At 43.8% G+C, this 23583-nt stretch overlaps 1 protein-coding gene across 20 annotated transcripts in view; it reads left to right on the forward strand.

Annotated features, from left to right (window-relative positions):
- Positions 1-23583, forward strand: part of LOC138749886 (NT-3 growth factor receptor-like) — an 894662-nt gene that overhangs the window by 395427 nt on the left and 475652 nt on the right. For all 20 annotated transcript variants that reach the window (XM_069911895.1, XM_069911896.1, XM_069911893.1 and 17 more), the window contains 3 exons: positions 12963-13031; positions 16698-16852; positions 19220-19362. In XM_069911895.1, coding sequence (XP_069767996.1) covers positions 12963-13031; positions 16698-16852; positions 19220-19362 — 367 coding nt within the window. The remainder of the gene's footprint in view (positions 1-12962; positions 13032-16697; positions 16853-19219; positions 19363-23583) is intronic.

The following is a 23583-nucleotide window of genomic DNA, read 5'->3' on the forward strand; positions in this document are numbered from 1 at the left end:
GGGGCCTGCCTCCCCTCCTAGGTCGGTCCATACTGCCCGGACCGGGTCCGAGAAATAGATTGGAGGTTAATCCACAGAACCATAAGAGTAGCAGAGAGGATCCTCCCCTCCGCACCCACCACACCCCCCCCCCCCACCCCCACTATTGACGTGATCTACTGGGATCATTGTCTGAAGAGGGCACACAAAATCATTGAGGACCCCGTCCACCCTGCACACAGCATCTTTCAGCTGCTCCAATCGGGGAAGAGATCCAGGAGGATCACAGCCGGCACCACCAGGCTGAGGAACAGCTTCTTCCCACGGGCAGTGGGAATGCTGAACGACCAAAGGAATTGTTCACACTGACCAGCTGAGACCCTCATATTTATGAAACAATATTTATCTATTTTTCTGTATCCATGAATACTTATCCCACATACATATTCATTGTTTGTCTGTGTGTGCGTTGTGTCTGGTTGTCTGTCTGCGTGTTTTGCCCCAAGTGCTGTTTTGTTGGGTTCTGCTTGTGTAATTGATCTGATCTCATTGGAATGTAAAATTCTTATGGAAATTGTTAGGATAGAAGCAGGGATAAAGCTTCCCTTGGCTGGAATGCCGAGAACCATTCTGTCAGAGAAATGAAAAGAAATTGATTCATCCAGAGGATGGTGAATCTGCAGAATTCTCCATGCAAGGGGGTTGAAGACTCAGTTGCTTAGCATGTTCAAAAAAAGAGATTGATAGATTCTAGATATTAATAGAACCATGGGTTATGAGGTTCATGAAGGAAGGTAGTGCAAGTTTGAAATATCATTCATGAAGCTAATGGCAAAGAGGAACCAAAGGGAATCTTGTGCTTCCATTTCCTACAAAGCAGAATACATGAGTGGGGTAAAGTAAAAGATGAGTGAGAGAGAGAGGAAGACAAATATAGGAAGAGTCAAACAGAGCACTAGCTGGTGAAACACTAAGAGGGAGAGGGACAATGAGGGAGACACAGAAATAGAGGAAAGGAGAGAGGGGGAGACTTTGAGGACTTAAAAGAAAAAAATATGGACAGAGAGAGCGCATAGCTTGGTTTGAAAGAAGGTGAACATAATACTGAGTGTTACCAAGGAAGAGAAACAGGCAGATACATAGAGTAAAACCCCTGGTATCCAGCACCTATAGGGATTGGTAGATGCCTGAAAGTATATTTTCCGGTTGCTTGAGGCTTACAATGCCTAACTAATACACCTGCATTAAGAATAAACAGTTTAAAATACAAAAGACAAAAATACTACACTGTACTTACACTGGACAAACTTCACTGTTATGAATATATCAACCTTAAAGCATTTTACCTTATTTTCAGTCACATTCTTTGAAAACATTTAACCATCGCTGTAGCTGCAGGTTCCTCTCCTCCACGGAGCCGCCCAAAAGATGAACAATAAAATTACAGATAATTAACCACCCTCCCCCTCAAGTTTACAAATAAAGCCTCTGACTGGGGCAAATATTACTAAGCAGGGATAAGGAGACACTTTAAGAGAGTCACCCCAATGGCGAGCGGCATCAACCAGCTCTTCACCCTGGGCGACCCCATCGCTGTTTCACACAACTTTATTCAAACAGTTGCTCTGAGCCCTCCCTCCGCTGAGGGCCCTCCCTCCGCTGGCTGAATATTTGCTCCCATCTTCACCAAAGGTTTCTGTGTTACTTCACCATTTTAAACTTACACATTTTTTAACCTATTATTTTATTTTTATTTATTTTCCTTGATTTTTTTTTGCTGGTTACATGAGGGTGCCGGTTGCTTATATTCCAGATACTATGGGTTTAATTGTAGTTCAAGTAAGAAAGCCAAAACCACAGATAAAGGGTCTGAGCTTTGGCATTTCTATACAACATTTATTTTTTCATCATATTACCTTATTTAAGATCCTACAAATGGAGGGCTGGCTGGGATCCTGGATCAGGAGGCAGACGAAGAATAGCGAAGGATAGCAAGGTAGTAAGAGTTGTACAGAGCAGGGACTGACAGAGAGCTCCTGTCAGCCTTCTGAAAGTGACAAGATCGTTTGTACTTATGAACATTTGATCTGAAAGTACAATGCCTTTGTGTCGCTTTCTGTGAATTTGAAGGTACAAAGTGTTGACATGGTCCTGACAGAATGGCATCCTCCTCCCACAGAGGAGTCCTGGTAATGTCAGTGGGAAACACCAGATTTTCCCCAATCACCTTCAGCACAATGAAGGATTTTGAAATCTCTGTTCCTCTCTGCAGTATGAATCCATTGGGGTCAGCAGAAACTGCTCAGATCATTTGGAGAAAAAAGCTGGCTAGCCCAGACCTTTCTCACAACATCAACTTGCATTTATTTAGCGTGACACAGTTAGCATAGCCATTAGTGCCATGCTGTTAAAGCACCTGTGACTGGGGTTCGGATCCCGCACCGTTTCTATGAAGTTGGTACGTTCTCCTTGTGTCTGCGTGGCTTTCCTCCCCATGTTCAAAAGCATACCAGGATTGTAAGTCATTTGGGTGTAATTGGGCTCGTGGGCTGGAAGGGCCTGTTACTATCCAGTATGTCTAAATAAAATTAAGTTTTAAAATTATTTAGCATCAATGTCGAAAACCAATTAATGTTCTTCACAAAAAACCTATTGGCCACATCTTTCCTATACTGAGGAGATTAGGACTAAACATAATATTTTAAGTGTGACCTCACCAGAGATTTATAGAGCTGCAGCACCCAAGGTCCCTCTGTTCTTCCACACTGATGAGTATCCCATCATTAACCCTGTTCTCCCCCTTCAGGTTTGACCTTCTAAAATGCATCACCTCATACTTATTCAGATCCATCCAATCAGAGCCAGCTACTTTATCATGGGACCTTTTCAGTCCATATAACTCCTCACCATTACTTACCATTCCAATTAAGCAGTGAACTTAAATGTCATAGAATTCCCATGCAGTGAAAAGCAGAATGATTGTGCCAATAAAAGACTAAATTAGAAAACTTGATGTGAGGAGCATTGTTTCATTGCTAAGTCTGTGCACCAGGAGTGAGGTAGCAGCAGGTCATGCTAGTGTCTCAGCGTTCTAGTGATCTGGTTTCAGTTTGATCTCTGGTGTTATTTCTATGAATTTTGCACACTCCTTCTTGGATTGTGATGTAGTGTCGATCATATGAGCCCAGGGGCTTTCATGCACTTTGTACTGTCTGGTTTACACTCTTTGGGGACTGTTCTGCACTGGGCAGCAAATCCACATCTCAGCATCCTCAATCATCACAGATTTTGCAAGGACTGGGCAAAGATTTAACTTGTCAGCTTTGGAAATTTAGGTGTAATGGGCCTCCTGAGAATTTATGTCTCCTGCAGGGTCCCAGGAAAATTTTATTGTTTTTGAATATTCGCCAAATCTAGTTTGATCTCTCAAGTTAAGGAATCAAACGTGTAAAAAATCCACATGGCATAGCAGAGACAGCTGGAAGGAAGACTCCAATGTTGATAAGAATGGTGTTCCTTAAAGGATGAGTTCATTACAGGACTGATTGAAGTCCTAAATATGACCAATTTATACCCTTATTTAAAGGAAACATCCAAGTCAAGATAAAAACACCTATAAGGCTGTGTAATACATACATTCTCCCAAAAGGCAAATGCTTACAAATATGGAATTAATAAAGAATCTTACTCATTACAGTCTGCAGGTGGTTTGTATGAACCGTGAATGTGTGTGTTGGCTAATGGGAATGAATCATGTCTGTGCATACTCTATGTGTTTGAGCACGTTTAAAATGTAGCTTGAAATGTATTTTTTGTACACATCCTGGTATGCAGGTGTGTTTTTAGGAACAGATATGTGTATAGTGTAGACACACAAGAGTCTGCAGATGCTCAAATCCAGAGTAACAATGAATCTACTGGAGGAACACAGCAAGTCACCATCTCGACCAGACATTCTCAATGGAGTCCGGACAGCCCCTGGGGATCACAGGACTTTTAAGGGGGGCATGGACTGAAATCATAAAATATATTTTATATTTTGTATGTAGTTGGTAGGAGAGAAGTATGGAATAAACAAATTAAACCTGACTGCTTCACAGGGAAGGGGCCCCAAAAACTTTGAACAGTGTCCTATTAATGCCATAGCCAAAATAAAAGTGAGAATAGCTGGTCTAGAGTCTTTCCACCACTGGCATTGAGGGGCTGAGACGGAGGGAAAGCCCATCACACAAAAGAGGGGGGAGTAGGAACAAGGTGCCACAGTGGTGGAAATGGTGGAAATAGACAGGGGATCTACACTGATGGGAATGTACGGACATGACACCATGGGTGCAGAGGGATGTGGACCAGGGTTTTCCTTTTTGTGAATAATTTATTGTGAATAAAGTCTAATTTTGGGAAAGGTAGGGTGCTGTGGGGAAGGACCACCATTAAGAGTCCTTCCATTGGCAAGCATTGAGGGGCTGAGACTGAGGGGAAGCTCTCAAACGGAGGGGGGGGGGGGGGAGTAACGACAAGGTGCCAAAGTGGTGGCAATGGTGCTAAATGGAAAATTCAAGTAACAATGTTCAGTGATGGAAATGCATGAACATGAAACTAAGGGGCCAGGGAGGCTTCAGTTTTCTATTTGCAAATATTCTATTGTGAATACATTTTTTTTGGGGGGTTAAAGAATTGACAATGTTTTGGGCAAGATCCCTTCATCAAAACTCATTGATGCAGGGCTCTGGCCCAAACGTTTGACAATTCTATTTCTCCCATTGGTGCTACTCAGGCAGTTGTTCCCCCAGGAGATTGGAAGTGAAGGGTATGTGACTTTCCACCTGTCAGTGCATATAACTTGTGTACATTCTGCATGGATATATAGTTTGTGGGTATGGGTGTGGATGTGGGTGTGTGTCTGTGGTTGGGGGTATGTGTGTGTGGGTAGGTAGGTGTGTGTGTTTGTGTGTGGATGTGGTTGGGTATGGGTGTTTGTGTGGGGATGTGTGTGTGTCTGTAGGTGGGTGTGTGTGTGGGGGTGTGTGAGTGCGTGTCCTATCTGTGTCTGTCTGCTTCCATTGCTGTCTATCTGTGCATCCATCATGGTCTGGTAAGGGGATAACAATATCCCTCAGCAGAAAACCCTGCATAAAGTAGTGGACACAGCCCAGGACATCACAAGCAAAACTCTTTCCACCATCAAGAACATCCACAGGGAACGTTGCCGTTGGAGAGCAGCAGCAATCATCGAGGATCCACCCCACCCAGCACACACGCTGTTCTTGCTGCTGCCATCAGGAAAGAGATATCGGTGCCACAAGACTCGCACCGCCAGCCTGGCCTGCAGGAAAAAGAACTCAGGGTTGTATGTGATGTCATGTATGTTCTTTGACAATAAATCTGAATTTTTGAATTTTAAACTTTACTGTTGTTTCCTGTATTGTGAATAGGGCTGAAATGATCTGTGTGCCTCCCTGTGCAAGAGATGCCCATCTATCCACAGTCACTCTGTGACACTGCCTTGATCAGCTTGTGCCAGGCTGGCTGTAGCCTACAGTGAGCTGTTACCCAATAAAATTCTTTATACTTTAACTCAAGACTAAACTGGGACAATTGCCATTCAGTACCAGTCACTTCCGTCTAACTGATTACTCAATTGGTTCAGGATCATCATTCTGTTAAAGCTGTTTTTTTGTGGTGTGTCTGTCCCTCGGACCTCACCTGACACAAAGCAAACTCGTTTTCCCCTGGCTCCCTCCCCAGATGTCAGAGGGAAGAATGTTTCATCCTCTGAATGTACTGGATTGCTGCCAAGATCCCTGAAGCCAGTGTGATCTCTCCACAGAGAGAGGAGACTATCACTGCATCTGTCTCAGTTGGACTCCTGCCCAGTTGCTGGAGATGAAAGGATTGCAGTCATTGTCATCAGAGGGGAGAGGAGCCTCACATCCATCTGTCTGTGCAACTGCGCCAGGTTGATAAATGGGCAGTCTTGAAACACACTGTCGTCTTCCCCCCACCCCGATCTGCTACTGACCCTTCTGGTATTCTTATCACCTCGTGTTTACTCAGCCACTCACATTTCACACCTGCCTGGGATTCTGGCATAAACTGAAATCATTTAGAAAATTACCATTTAATCCTCAACTCCATAGAAGGGATTTATTTTGTACAATCGTGCAGGCTGGCAATGTGACACATAATTATCGAGCATTAGTGATGGCTTAATATCTGAAACTGTGAGGAACGTAGTAATTCAGGAATAATTGTAATCTGGGTTCTGCATACTGAAGATGTATTGTCTTCCACAACCTGTAGTCACTGTACCAGGGCAGTTACAGGCAAGGGATTATATAGACATGTTATCTTAGTGCCAGAGCATGTGATGAACATTCAAAATAAAAGGGTTTATTGTCATACTCGTAAGTACAAGGCACATGTGCATTGGAATTCTTACTTGCTGCAAATAAACCTTTGGTTAAAATGGGAGCAACTATTCAGCCAGTGAAGGGAGGGCCTTGGCTGGTTTTTGCTTGTAGCAGCTGTTTGAATAAAGTTGTGTGAAACGGCAAGGATGAAGAGCTGGTTGATGCCACTCACTGTTGGGGTAACTCTCTTAAAGTGTCTTCTTACCTCTGCTTAGTAAGATTCACCCTGGTCAGAGGTTTTATCTGTAAACTTGGGGGATGGGGGGTTATTTATCTGTAATGTTATAGTTTGTCTTTTGGGCAACTCCATGGAGGGAAGGAACCTGCGGTTGCAGAGACGGTTAAATGTTTTCAAAGAATGTGACTGAAAATAAAGTAAAATGCTTTGAGGTTTATTTGTTCATGCAAGTGAAGTTTGTTCAGTGTTAGTACAGTCTAGTATTTTTGTCTTTTAAACTCTTTATTCTTCATGCAGGTGTATTAGTTGGGCATTGTAAGAGTAAGTCACAAGCAACCGGAAAATAAACATCCGGCATCTACCAATCCCCATAAGTGCCAGATACCAGAGCTATTACTGTACTTAGAGAAATATAATCTTCTCAGGGATAGCACAGTTTTGTGAGCCTAACTGAGTTTTTTTGATGAAGGTAGGTGGTAGATGTGATGTATATGAATTGTAGTAAGGCATTTGACAAGGGAGACTCATTCAGAAAATCATGGGGCAAGGGATCCATGGAACCTTGGCTATGTGGATTCAGAACTGGCTTGCCAGTAGAAAGCAGAGGGTAGTAGCATATTGAACGTATTCTGTCTGGAGGTCAATGACTAGTGGAGTTCTGCAGGGATCCATTCAGCAACCCCTGTTCCTTGTGATTTTTATAAATTACTTGAATGAAGAAATAGAGGGATAGGTCAGTAAGTTTGCAGTTGACACAAAGGTTGGAGGTGTTGTGGATAGTGTAGAAGTTGTCATAGGTTAAAACAGGATGTAGATAGGATGCAGAGTTGGTTGGAAAGTGGCAGATGGAGTTCATCCGGATAAATGTGAAGTTATGCATTTTGGAAGGACAAACCAGAAGTACATAGTTAATGCCAGGATTCTTCACAGTGTAGAAGAGCAGAGGGACCATGTGGTCAAATCCATACATCTCTCATTGTTATCGTGCTGGCCTTCATTAGTCGGGGGAATTGAGTTCAAGAGTCATGAGATAATGTTGCAGCTCTGTCAAAGTCTCTTTAGACCACACTTGGAATATCATGTTGAGTTCTAGTTGCCTCATTACAGGAAGCATGTGGAAGCCGTGGAGAGAGTGTAGAGGAGTCTTACCAGGATGTTGCCTTGGTTGGAGAATATGTCCTACGAGGCAAGAATAACAGAACCAGGTCTTTCTTTTTAGAGCGAGGAAGGATTAGATGTGACTTAATAGAGATCTACAAGATTATGAGCGGCAAAGATAGTGTGGACAGCCGGAACTTTTCTCCTGGGGTGAGAAAAGCAAACACTAGACGACATCGTACAAGGTAAGGGGAGTAAAGAGGAGGGGAGATGTCAGGGATACCGCTTTTCCCATATAATCTTTCCCACTCTCACCTAATCAATGGAAATTATGTTATTACCTGGACTGTGAATCTCAAATGGATAGAAAGGAGTACTTCTCAATGGTAAACCATTAAAAGCAGTGGAATTCCTGAGTTGTATATATGGCTTTATCTATAAATCTGCACATAGAATGTTGTGCTCAGTTTCTAGGATGTTGCCTAGATTGGAAAATATGTCTTAAGAGGCAAGCTTAGCAGGCCTGGGGCTTTCCATTTTGAAGCAAAAGAGGATGAGAGGTGACTTCATAGAGGTCTACAAGATTCCTGGGGCGGGACTTGCAAACACCAGAGGACATCTGAACAAAGTGAAGGGAGGAAAGTTTAGGGGAGACATCAGGGGTATGTTTTTTACATAGAGAGTTGTGGGGGCCTGGAGTGCATTTTGCCAGGGGTGGTGATGGAGGCTGGAGCAATAGGGATGTTTGAGACTCTTAGGCACATGGATGAAAGAAAAATAGAGGGTTATGAGGTAGGGTTTTTTTGATAGGTACACAATATATATGGATCAGCGCAACATGATGAGCCGATGGGCCTGTACTGCTCCTATTGTACTGTACTGTAAAGCTCCGATGGGCCTGTACTGTACTGTACTGTACTGCTCCAATGGGCCTGTACTGCTCCGATGGGCCTATACTGCTCTGATGGGCCTGTACTGCTCCGATGGGCCTGTACTGCTCCGATGGGCCTGTACTGAACTGTACTGCTCCGATGGGCCTGTACTGTACTGCTCCGATGGGCCTGTACTGTACTGCTCTGACAGGCCTGTACTGTACTGTACTGCTCCGATGGGCCTGTACTGTATTGAACTGCTCCGTGTTCTTTGACTTCCAGTTAATTTTATATACTGCCATCAGGTCAACCCCTCTTGTGCTTCAAAGAAAACAATACAAACATTACCAGGATGTTGCCTTGGTTGGAGAATATGTCCTACGAGGCAAGAATAACAGAACCAGGTCTTTAAAGTTAATGCTTTCTAATCTAGGCCACGTACTGGTGAACCTCTTATGTACTGTATCAACATCCTCCTGTAATGTCGTGACCAGAACTGCACACAAAAGTACAAATGGTTTAGAGAGTGGCCACATGAGACATAGTAATGTTAATTATCTTACAATTAATGTTTCCTGCACTCCCAGCGTAAATTGGACCTTCAACGGCAACTCTACGATAATCATTGTTAACTCACAAGAAGAACCTAAAGTTCAGGAATGATTTCAGATTTATTGTCAGAATACATGCATGACATCACGTACAGTCCTGAGATTCCTTTTCCTGTGGGTGAGGCAGAATTACCACTTATTGGTGGTGCCATGTACACATGTAAACAAATGAAGAAATGTCAATAAACTGACTGTGCAATACAGAGAGGAAAGAAAATCAATAAAGTGTAAAAGTAAGTATACTTAAATGAGTCTCTGATCGAGTTTGTTGTCGAGGAGTCTGATGGTGGCAGGGTAGCAGCTGTTCCTGAACCTGGTGGTGAAGTCTTGTGGCAACCATACGTCAAGAACAGAGCATGTGCTGGGTGATGTGGATCCTTGATGATTGCGTTCCCTGTAGATGTTCTCGATGGCGCCTGTGATGTCTTGGGCAGTGCTAGCATTTATGCTCAGGTGTATTAATGTCCCCATACCAGACCATGATGCAGTCGGTCAGTACTGAATGAGCTCCAAATGAAAGGGTTTCCATTGACGTCTTACTCACAGCACACCCTACCCTTGGTTTTCAGTGATCAATGCAAACTTGCTGTCTATTATAATTGTCACTTGTGATATGCATCCAGTGCTAAGAAGTTCATTGGTGGCTCAAAGCTCACAGTAGCTCGGGCCTCTTGGACACAGAGGCATTTTGGCCAGAGCTGTGTTACCCTGCCTCTCTACAGCAGCCTTTCTGCCACTCGTGTTCCTGCTATAAGGAGAGATTTTCAAGTGGCAATGAGCAGGGAAAAGATCCTTAAATCCCATTGTTTATCATTTCAGATATGTGCTGAACTGATTATTTTGTCAGGACATCAGTTTTACATTATTCAAGTTGGGCACACTACAAAAGAGTGAATTCCAATTACTTAGCAACAGAAATAGTTAGATTTTTGGATGTGGCCAACAAGCAGGTATTAGCCATGAATGTTAGAGTAGGCTTATGGGATGGAAGGCCTACTCCAGATCCCTTTTCTTTTGTTCATTTGTTACAATGTCATAATCTATGGCCAGAGAGTTCATTCTGTAGTATCATGGACTGCTGGCCTTTGGCGCTCAGGAGGGATTAGTAACCTAATATGGAACAAAAGAGGCCTGTATGCTTTGTGGTTATAGCGGTGAGTGTAGTACTGAGGACAAACAGTGAAGGTTTCTTATGGTTGGGCAATTTGGTAGACAGTTGGAGAGGGCTGTAGCTCAAGATGAGGGTCAGTGGAAGAGATCAGGTTGTGAATTTATGAACCGACAATCATCCAGCTTCTAAAGAATGTTTCTGTAAAAGCAAATAGTTTTTAATTCATTTTGAATAAAAATATTATTTGTGATTATTAAGCTGCACAATCCAATTGAATGGCCTTTGTTGGAGACCATTTCTGTGGGAGCCCAGAGCTAAGATCACAATTTCTGCTGGAATTGCTAGGAACAGCAGTAACATGTACAATATACTGTATGTGATCTCAAGTCAAGTCATGTTCATTGTCATCTGATTGCACGAAACAGCGTTCTCCGTTCCTCAGTGTAAAACATGGAGACACACAACCAGACATAACACACATACAGACAAACAATGCATATGCAGAACAAGTATTCATGTACACAAATAAATAAATATTGTTTCATGAACATGAGAATCTCAGAGGGTTAGTGTGAGCAGTTCCTTTGGTCGTTTGGTATTCTCACTGCCCATGGGAAGAAGCTGTTTCTCAGTCTGGTGGTGCTGGCTCTGACCCTCCTGGATCTCTTCCCAATGGGAAAGATGCTGTGCATGGGGTGGAAGGCATCCTCAGTGATGTTACGCTCCCTCTTCAGACAACGATCCTTGCTGATCGCGTCAGTGAGGGAAGGGAAATTTCAGTGATCCTCTCTGCTACTTTTATGGTCTTGTGGATTGACCTCTGATGCATTTCTCTGCACAACCATGTGATGCAGAGACACATCTCTGTGATGCAGCCAGCCAGGATGCTTTCTATAGAAGGTCGACATAATGGTGGCCGGTAGCCTTGCCCTCTTCAGTCTTCTCAGAAAATGCAGTTGCTGTTGCGCCTCCTGACAAATGATTCTCATAATGCAAGGGAAACAACTGGTTATATATAAATATATATAAAGCAGAAACCATTTGCTACTGAGGAGTTGCCAGCTATAGAGCTCATCGAAAGAATCAAAGACTTGTTGATCCAAACCAAGGCTTTTATTAGCAAAAGACAGGAGCTCTTCACAGGTGGCCGACCAGTCCGGAATGATCCGACCTGGCTAGGGACACAACCCTTTAAAGCCCAGACAATAGGCGTGGCTTAGCTCTCAGCCAATCGCTGTAAGCACAGTCTAGATACAGTAACTATATACACTATGTACATTGGTGATAGATCTATACAATCACACCAGCTATTCCTTAAAGTGCACTATTTTGCTGCGTCAATCACTTTTGATCCTGTATCTGTATGAAGTGACCTTTCCTGAACATATCATCATGAAAGCAGACCCCTCAAAGCAATAACACAGCAACACAGACTGTACAAACAGAGTAGCATCCTATCTGATCTGCAGAATACTTCACGGGCCTGGCAACAGAGAAAGGTGAAAGTTCCGACAACGGACTCCAACTCAGTCTAATCAATTGCAAAGTCACTTATTAGGAGTTCCCCTCAGATATTGATTGGCCTTTGCACATATGCTGTAGTTGGCACTTTATAGAGATCGTAAAATACATTGACTAGTTGAGCTCCATGTGGAGCAGGACAAAGATCCCCCACACACTCCCAGAAGAATCAGGCTTCATTGGCAGATCAAGTTAAGTTTCAAGTTTAAATGTAAGTTTATTGACCAGATACATGAGTACAATTTACAGATGCAATGAATGTCTTAATTGCTGTAGCTTCCCAGGTACCAAAAATGCACAACACATAATAATATGAAAAGAAGTTCAAATAATAAATGAAAATAAATATTTCCAGTTATTTGTAATGTAAAAATATGTCTGGTTTCTGTTGGTTGGGGGAATCTTACTTCATTGCAATGTGTTGAGTCATCAAGCTGAATGCACCCTGAATACAGTTGCACACAGGACACACAAGATTCTCCCATCTTTGGCACCAAAATGCTACGATTTAAAACAGTGATCTCATCGTGATTGTTGGGTGTCTGGTCTTTGATCTCCTGCTATATAAATTTAAATTTAGACATACTGCGTGCTAACAGACCCTTTCGGCTCGTGATGCCCAATCACACCCTATAAACTCTGGTACATTTTAAAGGGTGGGAGGAAACCGGAGCCCCTGAGGAAAACCCAGTCAGACATGTGGAGAACATACAAACTCCTTAAAGAAAGCGTGGGATTCAAACCCCGGTCACTGGTGCTGCAACAGCGTTGTACTAATCATTATGCTAAATGTACCGCCCTTCAACATATTTCAACAAGGGAACAACTTTATGGGCAGGGTTCTTCACTCCCGGCTGTCCTCGTGGCTTCCAATCCCACAGCATCTGATTTATAGAAACAGAGTTTAAAAAATGTTCTAGTACCCTCTGTTTGTAGATATCTGAGCAGCTTTTCAGGATGGACAGTGTGGAATAATTTTGGTCTTCTTCTTGACGAAGAAGACAACTTCAAGGAACCATTTGAACAAAGCGAGGTTCATCTGAATGGTCAAAATGTTAATTTAATGAAAGACTGCGTGCTTATTCAGTGCCTCTGGAAAGATTTGGGTTTCTGACATTAGTCCATCAAACACAATTGACTGCAAGTAATTAACAATGAATTTCCTTTCCTCTTGAATTGCAGTAACCTCTCGGGCAATCGGCTCACTAGCTTGTCTTGGCAGCCCTTCAGGACTCTTCAACTCTCCCAGCTGTAAGTACAATTTGTGTCCATGGCATAAATGTCCTATTCTCTGCTACATGTTCTGGCTTTCTCTTCCTAACACTGGTACCAAACCCTGGCTCTTTAATTACTCATTCCAGTGATGTTGATCTATTAATTTCACTCTTTTTTATCATTCTAAAGTGGTGAAAATATCCAGTAAATTGGTGTTAAGCAGTTGGAAGCTATGAGAAAGTGTCGTAGTCAGAACTCCTGTGGTCTCATGGCAGAAAGTATTCATCAGAGAGAGAGAGAGAGAGATAGCAAAAAAGTTAACCCTTTGGCCCGAGTCCATCCTTTCACTTACACTGGCCCAATACTCATCCCATTTTTATTTTCTCACATTCTTATCAACTCTTCCCAAATTCTACCACTTACCTGAAACACTTGGCCAATCTACAATGACCAATTAACCTTGCAACCTGCACATCTTTAGAATGTGGGAGGTATTCCAGGAACCTGGAAGGAACTCCTGGGTCATATTGATTGCTGTGATATAAGAGGGGGAGTGGGATTGACAGGAAATTTGCATTCTTTGTCTAATAAAGGTCCAGTACAGTTTGTAATTGGAACAGATGTCTTCTTTATGACTTCTGAGGTAATATACTGGCCTTAGAAAGATACTGGCAGAGAAAGTTCACCAAGTTTACATTCACAACAGTACCAATGAGAATCACTGCAAAGGCTGAGGACCCTGTGATATCTCTCTCTGAGGACAACCTCAGAACATCATTCAAGAGGGTGACCCCTCGCAAGGCATCAGGCTCTGACGCTGTATTTGGCAGGGAGCTGAAAATCTGTGCCAACCAACTAGCTGGAGTGTTCGCGGACATTTTCAACCTCTCATTGCTGCAGTCAGAGGTTCCCAGCTGCTTCAAAAGGACATCAATCATCCCAGTGCCCAAGAAGAGTATCGTGAGCTGCCTCAATGACTATCACACAGTAGCACTAACTTCTACTGTGGTGAAATGCTTTGAGAGGCTGGTCATGGCCAGAATTAACACGGACCTAAGCAAAGGTCTGGACCCACTGTAATTTGCCTTTCACCACAATCGCTCCTCAGCAGATGCAATATCACTGGTTCTCCACTCAGCTATGGATCACCTCAAAAAGAGCAACTCATACATATGGCTGCTCTTCATAGACTACAGTTCAGACTGAGGGTCTGTCCTGGAGCCTCCATGTTGATGCAATCACGAAGAAGGCTTGCCAGCAGCTAAACCTCGTGAAATGTTTGAGGAGATTCTGTATGTTATTGAAAACTTATACATATGTACCATGGAGAGAATTCTGGCTTGTTGCATCACTGTCTGGTACAGAAGTGCCAACACTTAGGACAATAAAAATCTGCAGAGGGTTGTTAATTTGGTCTGCAACATCACAGGGACCAGACCACTCCATCAAGGACATCTACATGAGCAGCCTCTATCCTCAAAGACCCCCACCTTCACTGTCCTGCCATCAGGAAAAAGGTACGAGTCTAAAGATGAGCATTCAGCGGCACAAGGACAACTTGTTCCCCCACTGTCATCAGATTCCTGAATAATGAATGAACCAAAGACATTACCTTACTTTGACTTTTCGTCCACTATTTTTATTGATTTTTGTAAGGTGTTTTATATGAATGTTGACTTGTTCATAACAATAAATTCTGATGTGGTTTGAAATGATGGGGTTAGATTACATGGAGAGAATGGTCATTCTGGTACAATACTCATTGTAGATTGGATGAATGAGGGGAGATCTCCAAGAGTTGTAAAACTATGAATGGAACATGTTAGGTCTGCTTTGTTCATGAATGAGTGAGACAAACACCAGGCTGAGTCGAAATCAGGGTTCTTTGTTCTTTATTACCGGATTGTAACACTTGCGACTAAACATGTTAGTCGGAGAATGCATTCTGCCGTTATCAGCAAAATGGTGATTTTTTATACCCTTGGATATGTGCTTAGAACATCATCATATCTTTACTTGTCCAATGACTAAAACTGTTGCTATCCTTTCCCTGCTAGCTTCCTGCCTCTCAATCCATCAATGTCTCTCTTATCTTGTAAGTACAAGGATGCATTCACATCTTGTTACTGCCCCGTACATTCCCATCTCATGATGTTTTACCTAACAGGAGTACAAGGACACCTCCCCTTCTTGTTACAGCCTTGTACAGGGTAACTCCCTACACATTCCCATCTCATGATGTTTTACCTTACAAACAGAAGCAGGAAAGTTGTTCCCAAGGACAGATGAGGCAAGAACTAAGGGGCATCACAGGCACCAGACTTCACTCGATCAAGGACATCTACATGAGGCAGTGTCAAAAAAAAAGCAACTTTAGAGAGAGGTGGAGAGGATGAGCAAAGGTTCTTGGGAGTCACTATCTCGGAAGATCTTTCCTGGAACCAACACACCAATGGCTTCGTGAAGAAAGCCTCTTCTTCCTCAGGAGTTTGCGGAGGAGCTAGTGGAGTTCTTCAAGTGAACCGGTATGGACTTGAAGGGCCGACATGGCCTGTTTCCATGCTGTAAACGGTTATATGGTTATATGGTTATATGGGTACGGCCTCCATTTTATACAGAGATGAGGAGAAACTACTTCTCCCAGATCAGTGCTTTTCAACCTTTTTTTTCCACTCACATACCACCTAACCTTTTCCTAACCAGAGAACACCTATGGCATCCTTGTGCAGGGAATTACAGCTCTGCGTGTTTCCATCGATGTTGCTGTGTGATTTGAGAGCAACAAAGATCACAGAAATGCCTGAAGTCTATGGGTTCAACTTTTCTCCAGCCCATTGTGGAACCTTCGTAGTTCAAAGGCTGTGAGCCACTGAGGAAGAATGAGAGTGGCAGTCAGACTGGCAGTAACTGTGATATAGAGAAAGTTGCTCTGATAACCCTCTTTGAGAATAACAGGAATTCACTGTGCAGAAGGAGCTCATTTGGCCCATTTTGATCATGCTAGCTCCCATTTTTCAGATCTGGGTTGCTGGACATTGAAGCCATATCATATCATTTGTTCATCCATTTTTTTATGTGATGTCAGTTTCTGTCCTCACCACCCATTTCTGGTTAGTGAAATATGGAGAAATTTTGGGTGGCACAGTTGGCATAGCGGTTAGCGCAAAGCTGCTACAGCTTCAGCAGTCGGGACCAGGGTTCGAATCCCACACTGTCGCAAGGAGTTTGTATGTTCTCCTTGTATCTGTGTGGATTTCTTCTGGGGGATCTGGTTTCCTCCCACCGTTTGAAACATACTGGGGGTTGTAAGTTGATTGGGTAGCACGGGCTCATGGGTCAAAGGAGCCTGAATATGCCTGAGAATGTCTGATCTCAGAAGCTAATCAAGCTCAGGCCTGGTCAGTATTTGGAGGGGAGACCACCTGGGAACACCAGGTGCTGTAGGTTTCTTTGAGGGGCGCTGGACAAAGTGGCGAGACAAAAGTTAAAGAATTTCATGTTACATTCTAAATGTAGTATTCCATGACAATAATGGAACCTTTACTGTGCTGTATGTCTAAGTTTAAACTTTAAATTTTCTTCCCGCTAATCCTCCTTGCAGATTTGTTGGGCCCCATTGGAAGACAGAATAGGGAAGAATAGACATATTCCAGTGTGATTTATCCTGTGGATTAATCTGACCCAAACTTGCTTCTCCTGCAGGATTTTGGTGAGGAACCTGTTCAACTGCAGCTGTGATATTCGCTGGATCCAGTTGTGGCAGGAGGCAGGTGAAGCACAATTGGAGCAACAGCAGCTCTACTGTCGAACAGAGGGGGCCAACATCCTCCTCTCCCACATGAATGTCACACAGTGCGGTAGGTGTTCCTCAGCAAAGAAACTCGAAGTCATTTTGTGAAACATGAAACATCAAATGACTTTTATTTATTGGGCAAGTGGTGAAACTAAATTCTGAGTGGTAAAATCCAAATGACTTGAAATATTGTAAAAGTCATGACTGATGCACTAATCATGAACAAGATGGAGGCTAAACCAAATATCCTCGAAGTTGGATTTTACTCGTGTATTTGGATTATCTTGAAATATCAAGGTTCAAGACTTCTTTTATTGTCACATAATAATACATAAAAATACTGTATTGTTTGCCGTAAGGTAAACAAAGAGCCTCTTTAAGCATTGCCTGGTGCCCCTAACAATAGGAGAAAGAGAAGCAGAAGGGACACTGAGTGTTGGTGGATTCGCCTCCTTCTCCCCCTCAGCCCCGCTGTTCGATGCTGTTCGATCCAGAGACAACCTGAGCTCCAGTTCCAAACCTCCAACATGATCAAGAAGCCTTCAAGCGCCTGACGCCCTGTGGGAGCCCTTCTTACCCTCAGCACCTCTTGAATCCCAGTTCCGATACCTTGTGGATGATGGCAAATATCATTTGCCTTCTTAGCATTGACCCTCAGGGGCTTGTGCACTGGCCTCGAACATCAACACAAACTAATCTCTCGCCATTTAACAAATACCTTGGTTTTCTGTTATGCACCAATATGGTTAATCTCACATTTTTCCACATTATATTGTGACACTCTGTTCCTGCCCCACTCATTCAGCAGGTCTGTAACCCCTTGAAGCCTCTTTATGCTTTTGTTCGTGCTCACAAATCCACCTAATCCATTATCACCAGCCAACCTGATATTATGATCCTTGGCCAAATCATTGATATAAATTGTTAAAATCTAGGGCTAAGCATTGGCCCATAGCAACCGGACTATGATCATTTATCGTGTGCTTTTTGTCTAGAAACCAATCCCTGGCCATTGACATCACAATTTCCAGAAGGACACTGTTGATTGGTCTCTTTCTGCCAAAAAAATCACCCAAGATCATTAGGCACAAAATATGAGCTATAGATCCATCAGTGAATTGTCTTCTGCCTGTGAGATTCCTTCAGTTAAAGCAAATGGAGAGCATTACAGGGGCAAAGTATGATGGGCTGTCACTATCAGGGTTAGGGTGTTTAGCTCCATTGGTTGGTGGTGAATTACAGGCCAGGATTTTCCATATTTTTATTAATTTTATGGTTTTGCAGACTTTTATCTAAATTGGCCCCATTCTTTGATTTGTCACTGAGGTTGCTCAAGCCTCCTTCTATTTCACAAGATCAAGGAGCAGAAGAACGCCCGTGGCCCAACGAGTCTGCCCCGCCATTCTATCATCAGCTGATCCATCCTCCCACTCAGCCCCATTCCCCAGCCTTCTCCCCATAATCCTTTATGCCCCTGACTAATCAAATACCTGTCAATCTCTTCCTTAAATAATGACCTAGCTTCCACAGTTGCCTGTGGCAACAAGTTCCACAGACTCATGACCCTCCAGCTAAAGAAACTTTTCAAATTGACACCATTTCATCCTGAAGTTGTACCCTCTTGTCCTCGACTCCCCTACCATAGGAAACAGCCTTGCACGTCTGGACCGTCCAGTCCTTTCAGCATTCATAATGCCTCTATGAGGTCCCCCTCTCATCCTTCTGTACCATTCAATCAACTTTTTCATACATAAACCATTTTGCTGTTTCCAGCTTTCTGGGACCCACATTATCTCATTCACGATTGACATCCTTGGACATATGCCCTCCAGCTTATCCCATTTGTTCGTGTTCAGTTCTTTTGCTAGTCATCCACTGCCACAAGGTTAATAATTTGGAATATTACATGGGACTATCCTGCCTGTTCATCCTCCAGCAGCACCTGCTCCAGGTACGGATTTCTGATACAGTTAAGGAGGACATTGTATTTATCGGTCTCACCTTCAGTATTAATTTTCTTTTGTTCAATGTCTTCATTTTAAATCTTTCATCCTTGGTGTCAAATCCTTCTGTGATATATCCCTGCCCCACATCTATAATCTCCTCTAGCCCACGCACCCTTCAAGGTGCCTGAATTCCTTCAATCTCCATCTCCTTCAGCATCCTCTGAATTTAATTGTTTCATTATTGGTGATCATGATTTCAGCTGCCAGAGACCTGAAATCCCTGCCTCATCATCTTTCTCCTTCCCATTAATTAATACCACCTCCCTCAACCCACCCACACCATTAAATCTCCTTGTCTAAACTTCCATGTAAATGGATTTACGTTTTATTCTTCCTCCAGATATCAGCGGATTGAGTTTGATAGCAAGACACTTTGCCAAGTGTGATTGTGATTTTGTTTTCCCTGTTCCTTCTTTTCTGTGTAGAGTTGCCAGAAATCAGCGTGAGTCACAATAATCTGTCGGTGAAGGCCGGAGAAGATGCTGTGGTGACTTGTAATGGATCAGGCTCACCACTCCCTGACGTGGATTGGAACGTCACTCACGTACACTCTGTTGGCATCCACCAGGTAAGAGAGGGATAGATTTAGAGTTGATGATGCCTTTCAGTGTAGCACTTAAGACAAATGGGAGAAGAGAATGGAGGCAGAGTGACCAATTTGGCCAGCTCCCTTCAGACTGGATCAGATAAACTGTTTTATTGATGTTTCAGGAAGAAGGTAATAATGAACAAAGGAAGAGCTTGTGTGATCGTTAGTGTAGTGCAGTGGTTAGCTCAGTGCATCAGCTACTCAAATTCAAATCCAGCACTGTCTGAACATTCTCCTCATATCTCTGTGGGATTCACTTTCATGTTCTCCCACTTTCCAAAGACATATGGGGTTAGTAGGTCATATGAATGTATTTGGGCAGGGCAGGCACATGGGCTGGAAGGGACTGTTACCATGCTGTATCTCCCAATTAAATCATTCTTGAATTGGTTTCGATTCTTTTACCTGAGAGGCAAGGGATGGTGGGTGCTTTGGGTTGAGGTTCATCTGAATTGGAGCAGATTTAATAATATATTAATTTCTTGATGCCATACTAGATTATCAGCTTAGCTTTTATGATCATGTCTCGAGAATGAGACTTGCAGCCAAGACCCACTTCCTCAGAGGTTTGCGCATGCACGTTGACCCAGTGATAGTACAGATTCTATCACCAATGTGTGTATGTACAGATGGTCGTGTAGGATGACTGTGATTGGCTGAGAGTGTAGCCACACCTACTGGCAGGTCTTAAAGGATTGCTCCTAGCCAGACCAGGTCATTCTGGACTGGTCGACCTTCTTGTGATAGGCTCCAGTCTTTTAGTTAATAAAAGCCTTGGTTTGGATCAACAAGTCCTTGGTTCTTTCGACGCGCATTACAATTTTATTAACTAAAAGACTGGAGCCTACCACGAGTAAGTTGACCAGTCCAGAATGACCTGGTCTGGCTAGGAGCAATCCTTTAAGACCTGCCAGTAGGTGGTGCTACACTCTCAGCCAATCACAGTCATCCTACACGACCATCTGTTGGTGATAGAATCTGTACTATCACAACCCACCGCTCAGATTGTTTGTCCCACTTGAAATATGCATCAAAAAATTATTTTGTACTCAGAAAGGTGTGTCGGAAATTATTCTCCTGGAAGAAAAATTGACAAATAAAAAGTTAAACAAGAAAGCAGATGCTGGGTCGAATGCAATTATCACAAATATGCTGGAGAAATTCAGCGGATCACACAGCATCTATAGGATGTAAAGGGTGACCAATGTTTAAGGTCTGAGCTCTTCATCAAGGTATGAGCCAAAAAACGGACAGGCATCTGAATTAAAAAGGTGAGGGAGGGAGGGGCAGGGTGTGGACTACAGGCCAGCAGGTAAAGTAAGGGGAGGAGGGAGGGAGGGGCAGGGAGTGGAGTACAGGCCAACAGGTAAGGTGAGGGGAGAAGGAAGGAGGGGTAGGGAGTGGAGTACAGGCCAACAGGTAAGGTGAGGGAGGGAGGGGCAGGGCGTGGAGTATAGGCCAACAGGTAAGGGGAGGGGAGGAGGGAGGGTAGAAGGGGTACGTCGTGGAGTTTAGGCCAATAGGTAAGGTGAAGGAGGGAGGGGCAGGGTGTGGAGTACAGGCCAACAGGTAAGGGGAGGGGAGGAGGGAAGGTGGAAGGGGCAGGTTGTGGAGCTTAAGCCAACAGGTAAGGTGATTGAGGGAGGAGCAGGGCGTGGTGTACAGGCCAAAAGGTGAGTGGAGGAGGGAGGTAGGGGCAGGACGTGGAGTACAGGCCAACAGGTAAGGTGAGGGGAAGATGGAGGGAAGAGCAGGACGTGGAGTACAGGCCAACAGGTAAGGTGAGGGGAGAAGGGAGGAAAGGGCAGGGTGTGGAGTGCAGGCCAACAGGTAAGGTGAGGGAGGGAGGGGCAGGGCATGGAGTACAGGCCAACAGGTAAGGTGAGGGGAGGAGGGAGGGAGGGAGGGGCAGGATGTGGAGTACTGGCCAACAGGTGAGATGAGGGGAGGAGGGAGAGAGGGTCAGGACGTGGAGTACAGGCCAACAGGTAAGAAGTCAGGAGGATACAGTTGGAGGACAAAAGAGGGAAAAAAAGCTGAGAAGTGATGGGAAGAGGGCAGCTCTCTGATAGAAAAGGAAAGGGGGTTGGGTGGTGGAGGAAAGAAGGCAGGCCCAGGGAAAGAGAGAGACTCAGGGGAGGGGTTTAACAGAAATTGAATGGAAAAATGAAAGACAGGATGAGTTTGTGAATAACTATTGTCTTTGAGGCCTGATAGCATTCCCTCTGTTGTGTGCAGTGTCCATGTGAGTTCCAGTAATGTGAAGATTGAATCCTGTCATGTCCTATTTAAGGAGGTTCTCTGTCCAAAGAACTGTATCAGTACGACCAAGAAAATCTTGGTGTTTCTATTTTCTCCTCTGAGTTGTCCCTGAGGCCACTCTGAATCCACTGGTTGTGATCTTGTGATTGGCAATTCAATGTTTTCCTGCAGTCGGCCCTGGTGACCTGGTGGCAGGAAAGGAGGTGCAGTGTCCATCAGTCCAGTTGTGGTTGATGAAACATGTCAACTGGTATGTTATTAGAACCTTGACAGGGTAGTATGTGAGAGATCACATCAAGTCTACATTTTTCAACCATCTTCTCCAGGCTCCAAAGAGTTCACTAAAATCTAAAATGTTCAAAGCTTTAAGAGGGAGTATGGATGATGCTGTCGACGCTGTGTTAGTAGTAAAAAGACAATGCCTGAGAATCTCAGCAGGTCAACTCCGCATACTTTATGTGTTCAAGATAAAGATGCACAACTGATTTTTCGGGCCTGAGCCCTTCATCAATATGTCTTCAGGTGCCTGAGTGAAATGGTGGGGGAGGGGAAGCACAGATCCACAGGCACAAGGTCATAGGTGAATATCAAGTCATGTCAAGTCTATTGTCATCTGATGCACAAACACAACCCAGTCATTCTCTCTGACACTCCTTATGATCCTGTGCTTGATCGCCAATCCATTTCTCTGCAGCAACTGTGATGTAGCCGGCCAGGACACTCTCAGTAGAGCTCCTGTAGAAGGACGACATAATGGTTGGTGGCTGGTAGTCTTTCCCGTTTCAGTCTTCTCAGGAAGTGTAGTCGCTGTCATGCCCTCCTGACATGTAAGGATATGTTGAGTGTCCACGATCGGTCACTAGTTAAGGGAACTCCAAAGAACTGTCCACTCTCTACAGAGTTGCTGATGTGCAGTGGAGGGTCGTTCCTGGTCCTCCTGAAGTTCACGATCATCTCCTTCGTCTTGTCTATGTTGAGACTCAGGTTCATATGGGAGGAAGGGTACAACAGTGAGGGTGTTGTAGGGGCCAAGAAGAGGGGAGGTGGTTGAGGGAGGAAGATTAATGCTGACTGTTCTTTGTTGCTCTCACTTACCAGCAGACCTGATACTGGGTGGTGCTATTATTTTCCAGAAATAGATTAAGATTTATTATGAGCTGAGTTCCCAATTGTTTACAGAAAATGAGGTATGCAGATTGCAATGGTTGGGAGGAAAAAGGAGCAGCTATTTTTGTGGATGTGGGCTGCAATATCAACAAATGATGTCATTATCAATGGCTTTTATCACGGCCTGTAATAAGCTTTGAGGAATGATTGCCTGAGGTTATAAACTCACAGAAATCCTGGAGGAACTTAGCCAGTCTCGCAGCATCCATAGGAGGTAAAGATATATTATCAATGTTTCAGGCCTGAGCCTTTCTTCAAGGTATAAGCAATAAACAGGAAGGAATCTGAATAAAGGGTGAAGACTGGAGAGAGAAAGTGGGAAGAATGGGAGGGGGAGGAGTTCAGACCAACAAAAGGATAGGATAAGAGGAAAGGTGAGATTTAATTTTGGCTCCATGAAAGGAGCCAAGATGGAAGAGGGAAAAGAGAGAGAGAGAACGAGAAAGGGAGAGAGTGAGAAAGAGAGCTAGGGGAAGACGACAAGAAGAAGGGCAAGGGTGGTTTAACATCTTAGATGACTCTTGCTGAAGGATACTGTTGTTATCAAGGGTCATTTGTTATCAAGGAATCCTGTTGTCAAGGAAAGCTGTTGATGCAAAGGATGTGCAGTTGAATAATAATGACATGACAGCAAAGAGGGTTGCTTTACCTTTGTCATTGATTGCTGGAGGCAATAATGCTGTCAAGGAACCTGCTGCCAGGAGATGCTACTGTGATGGCGTTTTGGATGACGCTGAGGATGTATTTTGTTGCTACTTTTGAATGGGGGTT

This window comes from Narcine bancroftii, chromosome 14 (assembly GCF_036971445.1).
Source record: "Narcine bancroftii isolate sNarBan1 chromosome 14, sNarBan1.hap1, whole genome shotgun sequence".
NCBI lineage: Eukaryota > Metazoa > Chordata > Chondrichthyes > Torpediniformes > Narcinidae > Narcine > Narcine bancroftii.